At 45.0% G+C, this 18,152-nt stretch overlaps 1 protein-coding gene across 3 annotated transcripts in view; it reads left to right on the top strand.

Moving 5' to 3' along the window:
* LOC105728572 (E3 ubiquitin-protein ligase RNFT2) overlaps positions 1–18,152 on the top strand; it is a 292,363-nt gene that overhangs the window by 161,159 nt on the left and 113,052 nt on the right. The window contains exon 1 of one of the 3 annotated variants that reach the window (XM_012468998.2): positions 5,719–6,097. The exons of the other annotated variants lie outside the window; for them this stretch is intronic. Coding sequence (XP_012324421.2) covers positions 5,780–6,097 — 318 coding nt within the window. The 5' untranslated portion in view covers positions 5,719–5,779. Of the gene's footprint in view, positions 1–5,718; positions 6,098–18,152 lie in introns of those variants that run through there. 3 annotated transcript variants of the gene reach the window in all.

Below are 18,152 nucleotides of genomic sequence, written 5' to 3'. Positions count from 1 at the left end.
GGAATTCTTGCACCTCTGTAGTCCTGTGTATGACTGGTCTGAGGAGGATGGGTAAGGTAAGAGATACTTGGGGGAAGGATGATGACCATGTCTCTGCCGTCTTTCTGGGGCTCTAGTAGAAGCTGAGCTGGGGTTCCTAAGGGAACAGATCATATTATCAACAGTGAGCAGAGAAGACCCAGGTAGCCCAGTAGAAGCTGAGCTGGGGGTCCTAGGGGAACACACCACATATGAACAATGAGCAGAGAAGACCCAGGTAGCATGGAAGACACTAAGGCTGAATTCCTAGAATCTTCTCCCACGATAGCTTTGCCAATGCTATCTACCAAGCGGATAGTGACCTAACATCCCTTCTCCCTCCTGTTTTTGGGGAACTCTGCCTCTTGTAGTTTATGTGGTCCTGGAAATCCAGCACATTGTAAACCCCTCCCCACTCAATCAAGAGCTGGGAATGTGACTCCCTTAGGCCAGTCAGATGGTCCTCCAGGAGAGTGATTCTCAAACTGGGTTATGTATCAGAATCACGAGGAGGGATTGTTAAAAACACACATTGCTGGGGTTGGACCCCTAGTGTTTCCAATTTAGTGGTCTCGGCTGAGAATTTGCATTTCAAACAAACTCTCAGGTATTGCTGGTTCAGGGGCCACACTCTGAGAACCTCTGCTCTGGGAATTTGAATCGTAGGAAATAGAAGACAAGCAGGGATCCAATCCTGCAGAGATGGTTCAGGAGTTTCCATGATGAAATCCCTGAATCTGATCTGGTTCTTGGCATTCCAAGGGTCTGGTTATTCCTCTTTTTGTTTAACTTAGTAAGCCAACCTCTGAGTTCAATTCCTTTTTTCTTAAGGTAGCAAGAATTGGCGTCTGTTGCTTGCAAACAAAGAATTTAACAGATTGAGGTTGCAAAATATACCCTCAATGTGGTAAAAGGTGGGGTCCCGTGGAATACTAGATTTATAGAGCACAGGTTAGATGCAATCTCTATCTGCCAAGACTGTATTAATATGGATCATAGACATCATTTATTAAATGCCTACATGATGTTTTATGGATGCTAAGAGTTTTATAGGCATTTTATCAGCCTTACAGTTATACTGAAAGAAAGATATTTTTATCTTTACTTTTCACTTGAGGAAATGGAAGTCCAGGAATTTACTACTGGAAAGATATAAAATCAACATAAATACCATCAATGAGTGGTAGGCAATACTGAAAAAAAGACAATATTTTCCTTCCTCTTAGCATGCTTCTCTCTCTGGTTTTCATTTTCTCTGGGTGACTAATGGCCCCATTAGTCTGCCTGCACTGCCCTTGTAAAAATTCTTTTAAAGGGGCAACAGGAAACATTGATCTTGACCAGCATAATTGGGTGTTTAAAATTTTCCAGTTTGAAGCCAGGATTGGGGGCTTATGCCTGTAATCCCCTGAGGTGGGAGGATTGCTTGAGGCCAGGAGTTCAAGTCCAGCCTGGGCAACATAGCAAGACTTTATCTCTATGAAAAACTTAAAAATTAGCCTGAGATAGTGGCATGCTCCTATAGTCCCAGCTACTTTGGAGGCTGCGGCAGGAGGATCACTTGAGCCCAGGAGTTTGAGGCTGCAGTGAGCTATGATCCTGCCACTGCACTCCAGCCTGGGTGACAGAGTGAGACTCATCTTATCTATTTATTTTTTAAATTCCAGTTTGCTTGCTTGCTTTCTTTTCTTTCTTTCTTTTTTTTTTTTTCCAGACAGAGTCTCACCCTGTCACCCAGGCTGGAAAGCAGTGGCGGGATCTCAGCTCACTGCAAACTCCACCTCCCAGGTTCAAGCGATTCTCCTGCCTCAGCCTCCCAAGTAGCTGAGATTACACCATGCCCGGCTAGTTTTTTGTATTTTTAGTAGAGATGAGTTTTCGCCATGTTGGCTAGGCTGGTCTCCAACTCCTGACATCAGGTGATCCACCCACCTTGGCCTCCCAAAGTGCTGGAATTACAGGCATGAGCCACTGAGCTTGGCCCCAGTTTACCTACTGTTTTAAGTGTTAGATGGTCCATAAAATCTAGAGATTTCAGAAGAGATATCAGAAAAGTGATATTTGGCTTTTGACATGCAAGTAGATAATCAAAGCAAGTTTGACTGACCTTGGATTTCACATGGAAGGCACACAGGATGAATGAGACGTTAGCAGAATGGGAAAAAATTAGCTCATTGTTTTTATACAAATAATACTTATTGGCAGCAGCCATTGATGAGCAGCAGCCACAGCTCTGTGGTCTCCCATGTCTGTGGGTCCCGATGAGGGTCACAAGGTGAGGACCCAGAATGTGAGAAAACCCAGGCGCGGCTGCTGCTGCCACTGCAGGCACTCACCGAGCACAGAAAGTTCATGTGGGACATGATGTGAGAGGTGTATGGCTTTACTCCATGTAAGTGATGCACCTTGGAATTGCTCAAGGTCTCCGAGAAAAAGTGGACTATCAAGTTCATCAAGAGGGCAGGGACACATGTCTGCACCAAGAGGAAGTGAGAGGAGCTGAGCAATGTCTTCGCCTCCAGGAAGTGAGTGGTGCCAAGAAGGACTGAGACTGCTTCCCCTTCTGTGTATAAGAAAATCTTTACTGGCCGGGTGTGGTGGCTCACGCCTGTAATCCCAGCACTTTGTGGGGCCAAGGTCGGTGGATCATGAGGTCAAGAGATGGAGACCCTCCTGGCCAACATGCTGAAACCCTGTCTCTACTAAAAATACAAAAATTAACCGGGTGTGGTGGTGCGTGCCTGTAATCCCAGCTACTCGGGAGGCTGAGGCAGGAGAGTCGCTTGAACCTGGGAGGCGGAGGTTGCAGTGAGCCGAGATCACGCCACTGCACTCCAGCCTGGTGACAGAGTGAGACTCAGTCACAAAAAGAAAAAGAAAAAGAAAACCTTTACAGAAAAAAAGGGAATGCTTGTTTGTATTGGATGCTTATGTTCCATCTTGCATCACTTGATCGTCTTTTACCTTAGTCATCGCTGTAGCCTGACAGTACTTCCTGTTAGTTGCACTGGGTACCTCCTGCTTTTTGTCTTAGAGCATCTCTGCTGCCTTGGTATGGAGCATCCATGAGAATCCATTTACTTATACCCAATCTAGAAGTGGGAGGTTGTTAAGACTCCTGACCTGGCATTTCTTCAGTAGGGGATGAGTCACTAGACAAATGCTTCCCTCTTCTGGCTCTTGTTTCTTGGGAGGACAGTTCTGAGCTGTGTTCTAAGTCTCCTTAGAAGGTGCTAGTGGGATGAGCCTAAATTGCTACAGTAGGACCAACTCAAAGATGCTCTTTTTTTTGAGATGGAGTCTTGCTGTGTCACCCAGGCTGGAGTGCAGTGGCGTGATCTTGGCTCACTGCAAACTCCGCCTCCCAGGCTCAAGCAATTTTCCTACCTCAGCCTCTCGAGTAGCTGGGATTACAGGTGCCTGCCACCACATCCCACTGATTTTATAGTTTTAGTAGAAATGGGGTTTCACCATGTTGGCCAGGCTGGTCTTGAACTCCTGACCTGAAGTGATCCGCCTACCTCAGCCTCCCAAAGTGCTGGGATTACAGGCGGCAGCCACTGTGCCTGGCTCAAAAATGCTCTTTCAATTAACTGTCCGTTCTTCCCTGTCTCATTCTTCTTAGTCTCCCAGGCCTCTTTTCTGGAATCACTGCTCTAAATAAACTAGCTGCCTACAAACCCAGGGCTCAGGCTTGCTTACTGCGGGAACCCGGGCTAGGACAACATTCACTGTAGAAAATTAGACTATATGGTTGGGCATAGTGGTTCACACCTGTAATCCCAGCATTTTAGGAGGCCGAGGTAGGCAGATTGCTTGAGCCCAGGAGTTTGAGACCAGCCTGGACACCATGGCGAAACCCTCTCTACTAAATAAATAAATAAATAAATAAATAAATAAATAAATAAATAAGTTGGGCATGGTAGCACATGCTGTAGTCCCAGCTACTCAGGAGGCTGAGGCAGGAGGATTGATTGAGTCTGGAAGGTGGAGGTTGCAGTAAGCTGAGGCAGCACTCCAGCCTGGGTGATAGCGTGAGACACCGTCTCAAAAGAAAGGAAGAGAAAAGAAAGGAAAAGAAAATTAGAATATGGAGATAAAGAAAAAGAATATGAGAATCACCCATAATCTTGCCTTCTCTAGAAATTTCTTCCATGCAGGTTTGGGTGTATATTCTTCCTTTTAGAATGCACATACACACTTGAAAAAAAGATGCAACACAGGTTATAATGTATATATGGTTATATAGCCTGACTTTTTTCACTTGCTATATTGTGAAGTTCTCTTCATGTGATAAGATTTTCTTCTCCAATGTAACATTTAATAGCTTTACAGTAGTTCATTTATTCATTCATCATTTATTGAGCAGCTACTATGTCCCAGGCACTGTTTGGGGTGCTGAAAACATAGTAGTGAATAAAATAGATCAGGCCTCTATTCTCATGGAGCTAGCATTCTAGATAGGGTCTGTTTCTTTTTATTTGTTTTTTCTCTCTCTCTTTCTTTTTCTTTCTCTCTTTCCTTCCTTCCTTTCCTCCCTCTTTCCCCTCCCTCCCTCCTTCCTTCCCTCTCTTGTCTTTCTTTCTTGCTTTTCCATTTCCATTTCCGTTTCTGTTTCCATTTCCTTTTCCTTTTTCTTTTTTTTTTTTTTTTGAGATAGAGTCTCACTCTGTCATCCAGGTTGGAATGCAGTGGCACGATCTTGGCTTACTGCAACCTCTGCCTCCCAGATTCCAGCAATTCTCTTGTGTCAGCCTCCCGAGTAGTTGGGTTTACAGGTGTATACCACCATGGCCAGCTAATTTTTGTATTTTTAGTAGAGACAGGATTTCACCATGTTGTCCAAGATGGTCTCGATCTCTTGACCTCATGATCTGCCGTCCTTGGCCTCCCAAAGTGCTGGGATTACATGGACTTTGGGGATGGGAGGGGGCAGCGAGGGGAGGAATATATATATACACACACACACACACACACATACATATGTGTGTGTGTGTGTATAGTCACATAAAAATAAAGTCATTCTTATGCCTTTGCATCCTCCTAGCTTAGTTCCCACTTATGAGTGAGAACATATGATGGTTGGTTTTCCATTCCTGAGTTACTCCACTTAGAATAATAGTCTCCAGTCCCATCCAGGTTGCTCCGAATGCAATTAATTCATTTTTTATGGCTGAGTAGTATTCCATCATATGTATATACCACTATTTCTTTTCCCACCCGTTGATTCTCTTTTAGATTTCAATTTAAATAACATCTTAAAGAGATTTTCACTATCAATCCTTACTCCCGCCCCGTGCCTTACCTTATTTTGTTTTCTTCCTAATACCTATCACTGATTCAAATTTTCACTTTTATTTGTTTAAAGTCTCCCTTCCCACTTAAATGACCTCAGGGTTTTTTGTTTTGTTTAAATGCTGAATTCTCGGTGCCTGGCATATAGTAGTCGCTCAATGCATGTTTGTTGAATGAAGGAACAATGCTTGGCGCGAAGTCAGAGCTTAGCATAAGTGATAGGCAGGAGAGCTGATGGGCTGAAGAGCAGGTGCGTAGACCTCCGCCTTGGGCGCCACAAGTCACTAGCCTGACTAAGTGTGCACACGGGCAGCCCGGGGGGCGTGGCGGGGGCGTGGCCGCCCACCCGGAACCCTAGAGCGACGGCGGCGGCGGTTTCCGGCCGTAGCGGACACTTCCCGTGGAGGGACTGTCCCGTGGCACCCAGTGGAGCCGAAGAGAACGTGGAGCACCGGGAGCGGCGACGATGGACGACTGCAGCCTAGAGGAGTTCCGTCGGCGCTGGCAGGAGGAGCTGACGCAGGCCCAGGCGCCGAGGAAGTGGCGGCGGCCCGATGCTGCCGAGAGGCGGGCGCGACGGCCGGAGGTGGCCCCCGGGCGCAGCGAACAGGCCTCGGGGGACCCGGCGTTGGCCCAGGGTCTCCTGGAGGGCGCAGGGAGGCCTCCGGCGGCGCGGGCGACTCGGGCCGAGGTGCAGGACGTGGCGAGCCGGTCTCGATTTCCTCGGGCCCGCGAGGGCGCCGGGGGCGGGGAGCAGCTGGTGGACCAGCTCATCCGCGACCTGGTGAGTGGCCGTCGCCTCTCGCCGAGGCCCGCGCCCGCCCCTGCCCTCAGGGCGAACCCCTTCAGTGATTTGGAGAGTAACAGTGTGCCTCTAGTTGCCCGAGAAAATGAGTAGACGCACAAACACCGATGTTTGTGCGTGCATAGGATCTTCCTGGAAGCAGCGCTTCTCAGTCGGGGCGATTTTGTTCCCCCAGATTTGGCAATGTCTGCAGAGATTTTTGGGTATCTCATCGGGGTGTGTATGTGTGCATGTTACTGGGCATCTAGTGGGTAGAGGCCAGAGATGCTCGTGAACATCCTACAGTGCACAACAGGACAGCACGCACAAAAAATTATCCAGGCGAAAATGTCAGCGAGTGTGTGTGGGGTTGAGAAATACTGCTCTTGAAAGCTACTTAAACTTTGAACAAAGGTTGCTTTTGAAAAGGAGGACCCAGGTAATGAATAGGAAGGAATTTTAACTTTTCTTTGCATACTGTTTGCACTAATTTTTGTAACCGTGCACGTATTCAAAAAGATTCAGGAAAAAAGGAAGGAGAGGGGGAAGAGCTCTTGGGCACTTTCATTAGGATTTCTTATCTTTTTGTGGGGCGTAGATCCCTTGGAGAATCTGGAGGAAGCTGGGGACCCTCTGTCCGTTAAAAATAATCCCCTTGAGAAAGTTGGGAAAATCCAGATCACCTGAAATGCATCAGTGGCTCCCAGGTTAAGAGGACAAAGCAGCAGGTTTTAATGGTTTGATTTAAATTAGGCTCAAAGAAAGGCTCTACAGCTTTCTAATTGGGAACAATTTTCTCTTCTCCCTCCCCCACCTCTCCCTGTCTCCCTCCCTCCTCTCCCTCTCTCTCTCTTTCTCTCTGTCTCTTTTTTTTTGAGACAGGGTTTTGCTCTGTTCTCTCTTTCTCTTCCTTTCTCTTTCTTTTCTTTCTCTCTCTCTCTTTCTTTTTCTTTTTTTTTTGAGACAGGGTCTTGCTCTGTTGCCCAGGCTAGAGTGCAGTGTTACCCTCTCAGCTCACTGCAGCTTCAAACTGTCTGGCTCAAGCCATCCTCCTGCCTCAGTATCCTGAGTAGCTGGGACTACACGCAGGCACCACCACACTCAGATAATTTTTAAAATTTTTTGGTAGTGACAAGGTCTCCCTGTGTTGCCCAGTCTGGTTTCAAACTCCTGGGCTCAAGTGATCCTCTCAATTGGGAATAATTCTTTAAGTGGCAAGCTGTTTCAATAATGGCCTATTATTTTATGTAATATGTAGTTTACTCAAGTGACAATAGCTACTGTTTGAGTTTTTACCAAGTATTTGGACCTATGCTCTGCCCTAATTTGAATACAACAATCCTGTGAGGTAGGTTTTAACTCTCCTTTTACAAATGAAGAAACTCAGAGATTCTCTGTAACTTGCCCAGGGTTATCTCACTGATAGATTCTGGGGATCCAGGTCTTTTCAACTCCAGGTTCACCAAGTTAAACTTGAGTTGGCATAAGAATCACTGGAAGCTTTGTTAAAATACAGGTTCTGGGCCTTCCCCAGACCTGCTAACTCCATCACCAGGGAAGGGGCTCTGAAATCTGATGACTGGCTTGATCAGGCAAGTTTAAGACATTATACTCTGTAGCTTCCAGGTCCTGATTCTCAAGACTTTCCAGTTGTAACCCTTAGAGGTATAGGCATTGATACCAAAAATAGTAAAGAAGTAAATCAAGTACAGTTGATCCTTGAACAGCGTGGGGGTTAGGGGCACTGACCTCCTTGCAGTCAAAAATCTGCATATAATTTTTGTCTCTCCCAAAACTTAACCATGAATAGCCTACTGTTTACTAGAAACCTTACTGATAACCGTCCGTTAACGCGTATTGTGTATCTTATGTGTGTTATATAGCGTAGCCTTACAATAAAGTAAGCTAGAGGAGAAAGTATCCTTAAGAAAATTGTAAGAGAAAATGTATTTACTATTTATTAAGTGGAAATGGCTCATCACAAAGGCCTTCATTCTCATTGCCATCACACTGGGTAGGCGGCGGCGGTGGCTGCTGCAGCAAAGGAAGGATTGTCTTGCTGTCTTGGTTGTGGCAGAGGCACATTTGATGTAACGTTTATGGAAAAAATCTGCATATAAGTGGATGGACTCACATGGTTCAAACCCGTGGTGTTCAAGGGTCTGCTGTATTCTAAAAACAGAAGGAGCCTGTGTACTGGAGGATCTAGAGGGCACATCCGAATCTGTTTCATGTTGCTAGAAAAGGTCTGCCCTGTCTTCCTGGAATTCATGTCCCTGATCTCCTCTGCCCCCTTCAGAATCACCACATTAGGTACTACTAGGCTTTACTATGAGTAGCATACAACCTTTGGGGCACCTCTAATTTTAAAGAGGACTTTGTAGGCCGGGTGTGGTGGTACACACCTGTAATCCCAGCACTTTAGAGGCTGAGGCAGGAGGATCATTTGAGCCCGGGAATTCAAGACCAGCCTGGGCAACATAGTGAAACCCCATCTCTACAAAAAATTTTTAAAAATTAGCTAGATGTGGTGGTGCACCCCTTTAGTTCTAGCTACTTGGGAGGCTGAGGTGGGAGGATCGCTTGAGCCCAGGAGGTTGAGGCTGCAGTGAGCCATGATTGTACCACTGTACTTCAGCCTGAGTGACAGAGCAAGACCCTGTCAAAAACAGGCAAAAAACAGACTGTGTGGCTGGGCAAGGTGGCTCATGCCTGTAATCCTAGCACTTTGGGAGGCCGAGGTGGGTGGATCTCTTGAGCTCAGGAGCTCCAGACCAACCTGGGCAACATGGAGAAACCCCATCTGTACAGAAATTGCCCAGGCATAGTGGCATGTTCCTGTAGTCCTAGCTACCTGGGAGGCTGACATGGGAGGATTGATTGAGCGTGGGAGGTCAAGACTGCAGTGAGCCAGAATTGCACTACCGCACTCCAGCCGAGGGAAACCCTGTCTCAAAACAAAAAGAAACGAGACTTTGCAATCATCAGTAACACTGCTATAAATAAAGTAATAATTCATTGTGTGCGTACTTACTGTCTCCTTGCTACTGTCTTAGGGGTTTAGAGGCATTATAGTTTTCATTTCTTCCAACAACTCTTTCAAGTGATTATTTTCAACAGATTTGTAGATAAGCATTAGGAAAGTAACTGATTTTTGGATAATAAACCTGCCCCTTATCTCCAGTCTGATAAATGATGACAGGGTTTATGGAAAAGGTTTGGATCCCTGTGTCAGTGGTTGCACGCCCAGAGCCCATAGGGCTAAGGCAGGTGATGCACGTGAGTGAGGCAGGCTGGGAGTTGCACAGTAGGTCCTTTCTCTCAGCTCATGAGGTGTTTTTATGTGTTCTGGTCATAGTTTTATAATGATTTGTTTCATAGTGGTAACTGTTCTTTTTGTCACATTAAACATGTCTGATATTGTAGGAATTGTCTTGAAACATGGCCATCTTGGTCTTGTTTTCCCACTTTTAAAAGTTTTTAAGCTCAAACTGTGTATTGACATATATAAGTCCTAAATGCACAGCTTGATTTTTTTTTTTGAGTCTTGCTCTGTTGCCCAGGCTGGAGTGCAGTGGTGCAATCTTGGCTCACTGCAACTTCTGAGTAGCTGGGATTACAGGTGCACACCACTATGCCCAGCTAATTTTTATATTTTTAGTAGAGACAGGGTTTCACCATGTTGGTCAGGCTGGTCTCGAACTCCTGACCTCGTTATCTGCCTGCCTCAGCCTCCCAAAGTGCTGGGATTACAGGCGTGAGCCACCGTGCCCGATTGCTTGATGAATTTTCAAGTGTACACATCCATGTAAGCAGCAGCCAGATCATAGGGCAGCATTATCAGCATGTCAGAACTACATCCCCCACCCTGAGTTCCCTTCCACCCAGGGGTAACCACTCACCTGACTTTTTTTTTTTTTGAGACAGGGTTGCTCTGTCACCTAGGCTGGAGTGCTCTGGTGCAATCTTGGCTCACTGCAACTTCCACCTCCTGGGTTCAAGTGATTCTTGTGCCTCAGCCTCCCAAGTAGCTGTGACTACAGGCATGCATCGCCATGGCTGGCTAATTTTTGTATTTTTAGTAGAGACGGGGTTTCACTGTGTTGGCCAGCCTGGTCTCGAACTCCTGGCTTCATGTCATCTGCCTGCCTTGGCCTCCCAAACTGCTGGGACTAAAGGTGAGCCTCTGTGCCTGGCCTCACCTGACTTCTAACACCACATTTAGTTTGTTTTTGAACTGTATATTAAGTGGAGTCATACAGCATATACTCATGTGTCTGAGTTCTTATGAATGGCATTATCTGTGAGATTGATCTCTATGAATATGCCACATTTTATCTACTGTTGATGGGAATTGCTGCTAGTTTGTTGATAGCCAGCTTGGGACTCTCAGAAATGATGCCACCATAAATGTTTTGTACATCTTTTGGAAAATGTGTCCACATTTTTCCTGAGTATTCACTTGGGAGTGGAATCAGTGGGTTATAAGGTATGCATAGATTAGCCTTGGTAGATACAGTTTTCCAAAGTGGTTGTACTGGTTTTCTCACTCTTGATAGTAACTTGTGTATGTGGAATGTAGTATTTCACCTCTTCTTTACCATAATGAGATGACATGACAGCAGAACTTGACCACAGCATGAGCAAGATGATAAAGACACATTGGGAAATACATGCTATGGCTGAGGTCAGGGTAGTAGCCACTGCCCCATTAGCTGGTTATTGCCCTGTAGGAATGTGGTCCTAGTGTTGTAAGGTCTTTAGATTTTTTAAAAATTGGGAATATGTATTTTTATGTGGACTCTTTCAGTTTTTTCTGCATGAGAAAACCATCCAAGCTGGGCATGGTGGCACACACCTGTACTCCCAGCTGCTGGGGGAACTGAGGCAGGAGGATTGCTTGAACCCAAGAGTTTGAGACCAGCCTGGGCAACATAGATTCTGTCTCACTTAAAAACAACCATCCAAAACTTTGGCTTCAATCACTATTTAGCTCACCATTTTGTAGGCTGGCAGCTTGGGCTGGGCATGGGTGAGCTCATTCATGCGTCTGAGATTAGCTGCAGTCACCCAGGCTGGTCTTCTTCTGGGGTTGGCTAATTGGCTCTGTGTGTGTGTGTGTGTGTGTGTGTGTGTGTGTGTGTGTGTGTGAGAGAGAGAGAGAGAGAGAGAGGGAGGGAGGGAGGGAAAGAGAAGAGGCGGGGGGAGAGGGGGAGATGGAGAGGGAAGGAGAGAGAGGTGTGTATCTGGGTTATGAGTCATCATACAGCAGCTTAGCCCCAAGTGGGCCTTCTCAGAGTTATGAGAGCATCAAGAGGGCGAGCCCCAATGGCCAGATGCAGTGGTGCTTTTGAAGTCTGCATAGGTCATGTTTGTTATTGTCATGTGGCCAAGTCCAGAGTCAGTATGGATTTACCCAAGTGCTTGGTTACAGAGAGACATGAACAAATTTGGGGCCATCACTATGTCAATCTACCTCACAAACTCTTCCCATTTTTAATATTTGGTAACTAAAAAATTAATAAAATTTTAGATGCTAACACTGCAGGTTAAACTAAACCTGTCTGTGGGCTAGATCTGCCTTGGGTAACCATATTATTGCCTTTGCCTTGTGCCTTCCCAAGAATCCTTTCTTCATCCACGGATGGCTTCTGAAAGGAAGAGTTCATTCCATTTGGGACTCCCCAGAATCTCTAACAGAAGCTGATCCAGTTGACATGAATGGGAAATAAAATCCAGTATCACCGTCTTACACTTTCTCCCCGCCCGGTTTCTTCTCAACCTTCGGCACACTTTCATTAGTGCACCCGGTTGTATTTCTGGTGCAGTCTCCTCCACTTGAGAGTCTTCAGTGTCTATCACTAGAGTGAGAACAACTAGTAAGTTAGCAATCAAGAGTGAAGTTGCCTTTGGATAGGTAGGTGAGCAGTGCTGCCTTCGAGTGTCATCTGGCTGGGTATAGGCCAGAACCTCTGATGGGCAAGCAAAGCTGACATGAAAACACAGGACTCAGCTGGGCGCGGTGGCTCATGCCTGTAATCCCAGCACTTTGGAAGGCCAAGGAGAGTGGATCACAAGGTCAGGAGATCAAGACCATTCTGGCCAACATGGTGAAACCCTGTCTCTACTAAAATACAAAAAACTAGCTGGGCGTGATGGTGCGCACCTGTAGTCCCACCTACTCAGGAGGCTGAGGCAGGAGAATTGCTTGAACCTGGGAGGCAGAGGTTGCAGTGAGCCAAGATCACGCCACTGCACTCCAGCCTAATGACAGAGCGAGACTCTGTCTCAAAAAAAAAAAGAAAATGAAAACGCAGGACTCCTCCCAAGCCTCATCTTTTATGAAGCTTTTAATAATAGTGCTTAGCATCCATTTCTTTTTAGGTGTTGAGTTGGGAATACCTAAATTGGCACTTGATAGTGTTCTTAGTATAAGTAAACTAACGAAAGAAACGACACATCCCTGGTCAGAATTTCAGAGGCAGTAGGCAGTTTCTCTGCCGTTGTCTTCCCTTCTCTCTTCATAAACCCAGGCTTCTTGGAGATAATGGATATACATGAGTACAATTGCAAGTGTGCTGCTTTCTTCAGTGGAGTGGTTGTGATACCCACTTGCTTGGGCTCCATTATTATTTAGGTGGTGTATCAGGACTCTGGGCTGTAAGCAACAAGCACCCAACTCAGACTGGCTTAAAAAACCCAAACTGACTTAACCCAAACTGGAATCTGTTGATTGCTGTAACTCAGAATTCCATGTGGTAGTGTTTGTTTTGGGTGCTTACCTAAGGTAAGTAGGAGTCGCCTTCTCTTAATCCTGTTTTCCTTTTGTTGGCTTTATTCACAGACAGGCTCTCCTCTTGGGGAAAAATGGCTACCAGCAACTCTAGTCTTACATTCTATCTGCTTAGCAGCTCAGAAAGAGAGCAACAAGTCATGAACCTGAATTCCCGCTGGTGCAAACTGGGTCATGGGTCCACCTTTGAGCCAATCACTGATTCAAATTGGCCAGACTTGTATTCATTACCCATTCCTGAAGATAAAGGTGAGGTCAGCTCCGCCTAAATCGTGTTGACTAAGAGTGGTAGTGGGATGGTTTCCTCAAGAGAAGAAGTGGATGTTGGGCAGGAAAAACCATCAATAACTGATAGCCACTTTAGGTGGGTGTGTGACGCTGCACTAACTCTGAGAGTACAGTAGGTTCACCTTATCCACTGGGGATACACTTCAGGAACCCCAGCGGGTGCTTGAAAATGCAGATAGTACTGAACCCTATATATACCATGTTTTTTGTCCTATACACGCAGACCAATGATAAAGTTTATAAACAAGGCACAGTAAGAGATTAACAGCAACAAAAAAGTAGAACAATTACAACAATGTACTATGATAAACATGAATGTGGGGGTCTCATAGTATTGTACTGTGAGTAACTGATGCTGTGGAAAGCAAAACTGGATAAGGGGGGACGACTGTGTTTTCTGTTCATCCGACATATATTGGTTGATCAGCTTTGTGCTGGGGAATCAGCAGTAAACAGAATGGCTCCTTGTCCTCAGAGAGCCCTAAAGTCTTGTTTCTTTTTTTTTTTTTTTTTTTTTTTTTTTTTGAGACGGAGTTTCGCTCTTGTTACCCAGGCTGGAGTGCAATGGCGCGATCTCGGCTCACCACAACCTCCGCCTCCTGGGTTCAGGCAATTCTCCTGCCTCAGCCTCCTGAGTAGCTGGGATTACAGGCACGCGCCACCGTGCCCAGCTAAAGTCTTGTTTCTTTTAACTAAAAACATGACATTAATGGAGTCAGGACAGCCTTGGCTTTGGGGCTGGGCTCTGCAGTCTGGTAGGCCCGAGTTCAGGTTCAGGCTCTGCTGCTATCAGTTTGCCTTAGGCAGGTTAATTTACCCTGTCTTAGCTGTCAAATGATGATGATGTTAGTACCTGTCTTATGAAGAGGCAATGAAATAAGGCTTGGAACTTACTTAGCACCTAGCCTAGAGTACAGAAAGGGGCTGATACAGTTAAGCTGGTGCTATTATAATTAGTACTCAGAAGAGTTTGCTATGCTATTTTACTTCTTTGCTGAAACTTACCACTGATAAGCCCTTAGCACCTCTTGTGAATCTCTGGAGGGCGGGATCTGTTGCCTTACCATTCTACCTCCACCTGCCTTACTAGCACAGTAGGGGCCCTGTCTACATTTGCTGAGTTGAAATAATGTGGGCAAAATTATCTGCTTCTGACAGCTAGAACCCTTGAACATTCAAAGCATCCTTCCAGGTTAAGATGTGGAGTTTTAGGGCTGCTATAAGTTTTAATACTGCTGGCAATATTTATCACTCCCCATGTCAATATTTAACCTGTCAGATCCTGCATTTATGTTGCCAACAAGATAGATTTAATGGCTTAACTTTCTTCTGTTTTTAAGTTAAATACAAATAAGGAAGCTCCCCAATGTAAACGCTTTTCTTCTGGCTAGGAAGCGGTGAGACAGCAAACCAAACCAAGTGTGTACTCGCGAATTGACTTACCTGGAATAACATCCTTGCCTCTTTCCTGTCCTTTGCCTGCCTTTTAAAGCTTAGCTTGAGTTCCATCTCCCGGGTTAATTCTTCCCTGATTTCTCCAGCCCGAATTTCTCCCTTTCCCCCAACTAAAAAGTTCTTATCTTCAGTGCCATTTGTTTTTAATTCACGAATTTGTAAATAGAAACAGGCCTCTACTTACGAATGTTTTGAAATGAGGCCTGTGTATACTAGAACAACTGTGACTTACATCAGGTCTTTGTTGGAAGGATCTGCTGCGTGAATCAGCTTGGGTTTCATTCATTCATCCCACAGATATTTATTGTGTCTTCTTAGTACCAGCCACTGTTCTAGGCACTGAGACTATAGCATCGAATAAGAAAGAAAAAAGCCTGTGCCCTTGTATAACTTACATTCAGGGGAAGAGAGAGTTAGACAATGGACAAATAATTGTCAGGTAATAAATAAATGTTCTGGGGAAAAAAGCGGAGTGGATAGAGTGTATCTGCCAGGGGAGGGGCTGTAATTTTCAATAGTGCTGTCCAACAAAGTCTTTCTGGGAAGGTCACATTTTGTGGAAAACTTAAAGGAGGTGAGGGAATGAACATACAGAGATCAGGGTGAGGGGATTCTAGGCCCAGAAGGCAAGTGAAAGGTTCTGTGGTAGCCAGGACCCACACTTAGTTCAATGCTCTGTTCCCTTGAAATTCTTAATCATTTTTGACCAAGAGGCCCCACAAATTCTGTAGCCAATCCTGATGGTGGGAATGTGCCTGCAGTGTCTGGGACCCTTAATGTGAACGTCTTTAGGCATTTCACAAACAAAACCATGCCCACTGTGGTACCCGTCTGAAGCTTCTCCTCTTCCTGTCTTCTCTCTCTGCTGTGTTCTAAAGCTCAGATCCCAGTTTAGACTAAAAGGGGGCTCAAAGCAAAGGCCCAGCCCATTTTGCTTCACACCGCCCTCCTTCACCACCACACCCAGCCTCCTGGGTTTTCCCCCAGCACTTGCTTGTCTTTAGGTTGGTGTCTTCTACCTTCTTTCCTCTCCAGAGTCCCCAGGGGAGTGAGAATGTGTCTTGAAGCTGGAATGCCTATTCCCATAAAAAAAGGATAAATCAAATTGCATGGACATTTATTGTGCATCTACAGTGTGCAAGGCACTGAGCTAGTTAGATTCTGTATATTATAGTTCACTTATATCACCCGCACTTGTGATCAACAAATACTTATTGAATACCTTTTGCTCTTCCTCATAGCTAGGCATGGGGATTAGGTTAAACATTAAGAGATAAATTGGTTTTTTGTGCACTGCTTGGTAGCTTAGCCGCTCTTTATAGCATTGTTTTTTAGGAGAAATGATTTTCAACTTCTATATAGCTGGCTTACTAATGAACTTTGGAGTACCTTGGGGGATGATTTATATCGCCTGTTGTAGTCTCCTGTGTTTATTTCATTTTACATGACAGTGACTTACCTCTATGAAGATTTTAGCTCTCTTGAGTGTAGACACCATTTCTTATATACTTGCTAACAGCACCTCTCCCCCTAGCACCTGGTGTGGCCCTGAATTTAGATAGCATTTTGAACATAAATTATCTTACTTTAAAAATGTGTTGCTTTTGTGTCTGTGAAAATATCACGTGCTTACTGTAGAAATATTTAGGAAATTCAGAAGAATAGAAATAAGAAAATAAAAATCTTTAGTAATGTCATTGCTTAGAGGCTACCATTGTTAACATTTTGGTGTGTTTCTGACATTTGTTTTTTGTTTTTCGTTTGAGACAGGATCTCTCTCTTTTGTCTAGGCTGGAGTGCGGTGGTGTGATCATGGCTCACTGTAGCCTCGACCTCCCAAGCTCAAGCGATCCTCCCACCTCAGCCTCCTGAGTAGCTGGGAGGCGCCACCACACCTGGCTACTTTGTTTTAAGTTTTTCTAGAGAGGATGGCTCACTGTGTTACCTGCGCTGGTCTTGAACTCCTGGCCCGTAATGATCTGCCCACCTCGGTCACCCAAACTGCTGGGATTACAGATGTGAGCCACTGCCTGGCCTATTTCTGACTTTTTTTTCTCTGTGTGTGTATAAGAATATATATTTCAAGACCAATTGTGGATTATAAATGGATGCCTATTTATCTTGACTGCCTTTCAGACCTTCTCCCCATGCCCCACGCCCCCCACCCACAACCAGCCAACCAGTTTTTTTTCCTTCTCGAAGACCGGTGAAACTGAAACTCATCTGTTTCTTCTATTGAGATTGTGTGGGTCTACTCCACTCAGCTTTTGCAGTATGTGGAAAGTTGAGATAAACGCCTTTAGAGAACAGTCTCCTTTCAGTCTTAGATTTAGTAGAAATGTTATTGCAAATCTCTTCTTTGAACTCAAGGTGCTTTTCTCAGTTTCCTAAACCACCACCCAGAGGGATCTTTCATGTTCTCTTTGCCCTGGAGATGTACATTGGGAACAAAAACCTTAAGTCAGTTTCTTCACTTTTTACTGCTTTGGCTCTTAGTAATTATCCCTTCTTCTATTAAACAAGAGAAGACAGATTAAATTTCTGACAGTAAGGCACAAAACCAATCCATTTACAGAATTAGTCTTACATTAGCACGTAGGAATACAAATCAGCCTCCCTGGGGATGGATCTCTTTGCAATTTCTCTCAGCGTTTTTGGAGTAAGTCCAGTAGACTTTGGGAAAATCTAGTATTCACTGACTTTAAGTTAACCAAGTAATATGACCCCTTTGTAGTTTTTTTTTTTCCCCTTGATTAGGAAAGAGGGGATGGATAGATTTTTATATCTGTCTATGATGTAGGGTTGTGTTCTCAACTTTTAATGTGCATGAGGATTGCCGGAGAAAGAGGTACTTGAGGCCAGGTGCGGTGGTTCATGCCTGTAATCCCAGCACTCTGGGAGGCCAACGCAGGCGGATCACTTGAGGCCGGGAGTTCGAGACCAGCCTGGCCAACATGGCAAAACCCTGTCTCTACTAAAAACTACAAAAATTAGCTAGGTGTGGTGATGCGTGCCTGTAATCTCAGCTACTTGTCAGGCTGAGACACAAGAATCAGTTGGATCGGGGAGGCGAAGGTTTCATTGAGCCAAGATCGTGTCACTGCACTCTAGCCTGGGCAACAGAGTGAGACTGTCTCAAAAAAAAGAAAAAGCGGTGTGTTAGCCCTATCCCTGGAAATGCAGGGCAGTAGGTCTGGGTAGGGCCCTGGGCATTTTTTTTTTAATTCCACAGGTGATTTTGATGTATAATACAGGCCAAAAGTCTGCAGTAGTGATACAGAATCGATGTCTGAGCCATTGTCAAAGAACTCAAAGCAAGGTTGTATGTTATCAAACTGATACTTTTCCTAACATTGAAGGAATACTAATATTTTGAATTTATTCGTCTCCTATAGAATAAATTTGGCTAGTCTCACATTTCTGGGAGCACTACTGCAAAATTATTTTCTCTAAACATTGTAGCCACATTGATATTTTTATAGTTTGACCAAATTTCCCTATATTCATATTTCCAGTGTC

Source organism: Aotus nancymaae, unplaced genomic scaffold (assembly GCF_030222135.1).
Source record: "Aotus nancymaae isolate 86718 unplaced genomic scaffold, 86718_ANA_hifiasm-v0.15.2.pri h1tg000021l, whole genome shotgun sequence".
In the NCBI taxonomy this organism is placed as follows: Eukaryota; Metazoa; Chordata; class Mammalia; order Primates; family Aotidae; genus Aotus; species Aotus nancymaae.
The sequence above is the reverse complement of the archived record's forward strand: the minus strand, read 5'-3'. Positions and strand labels throughout refer to the sequence as shown.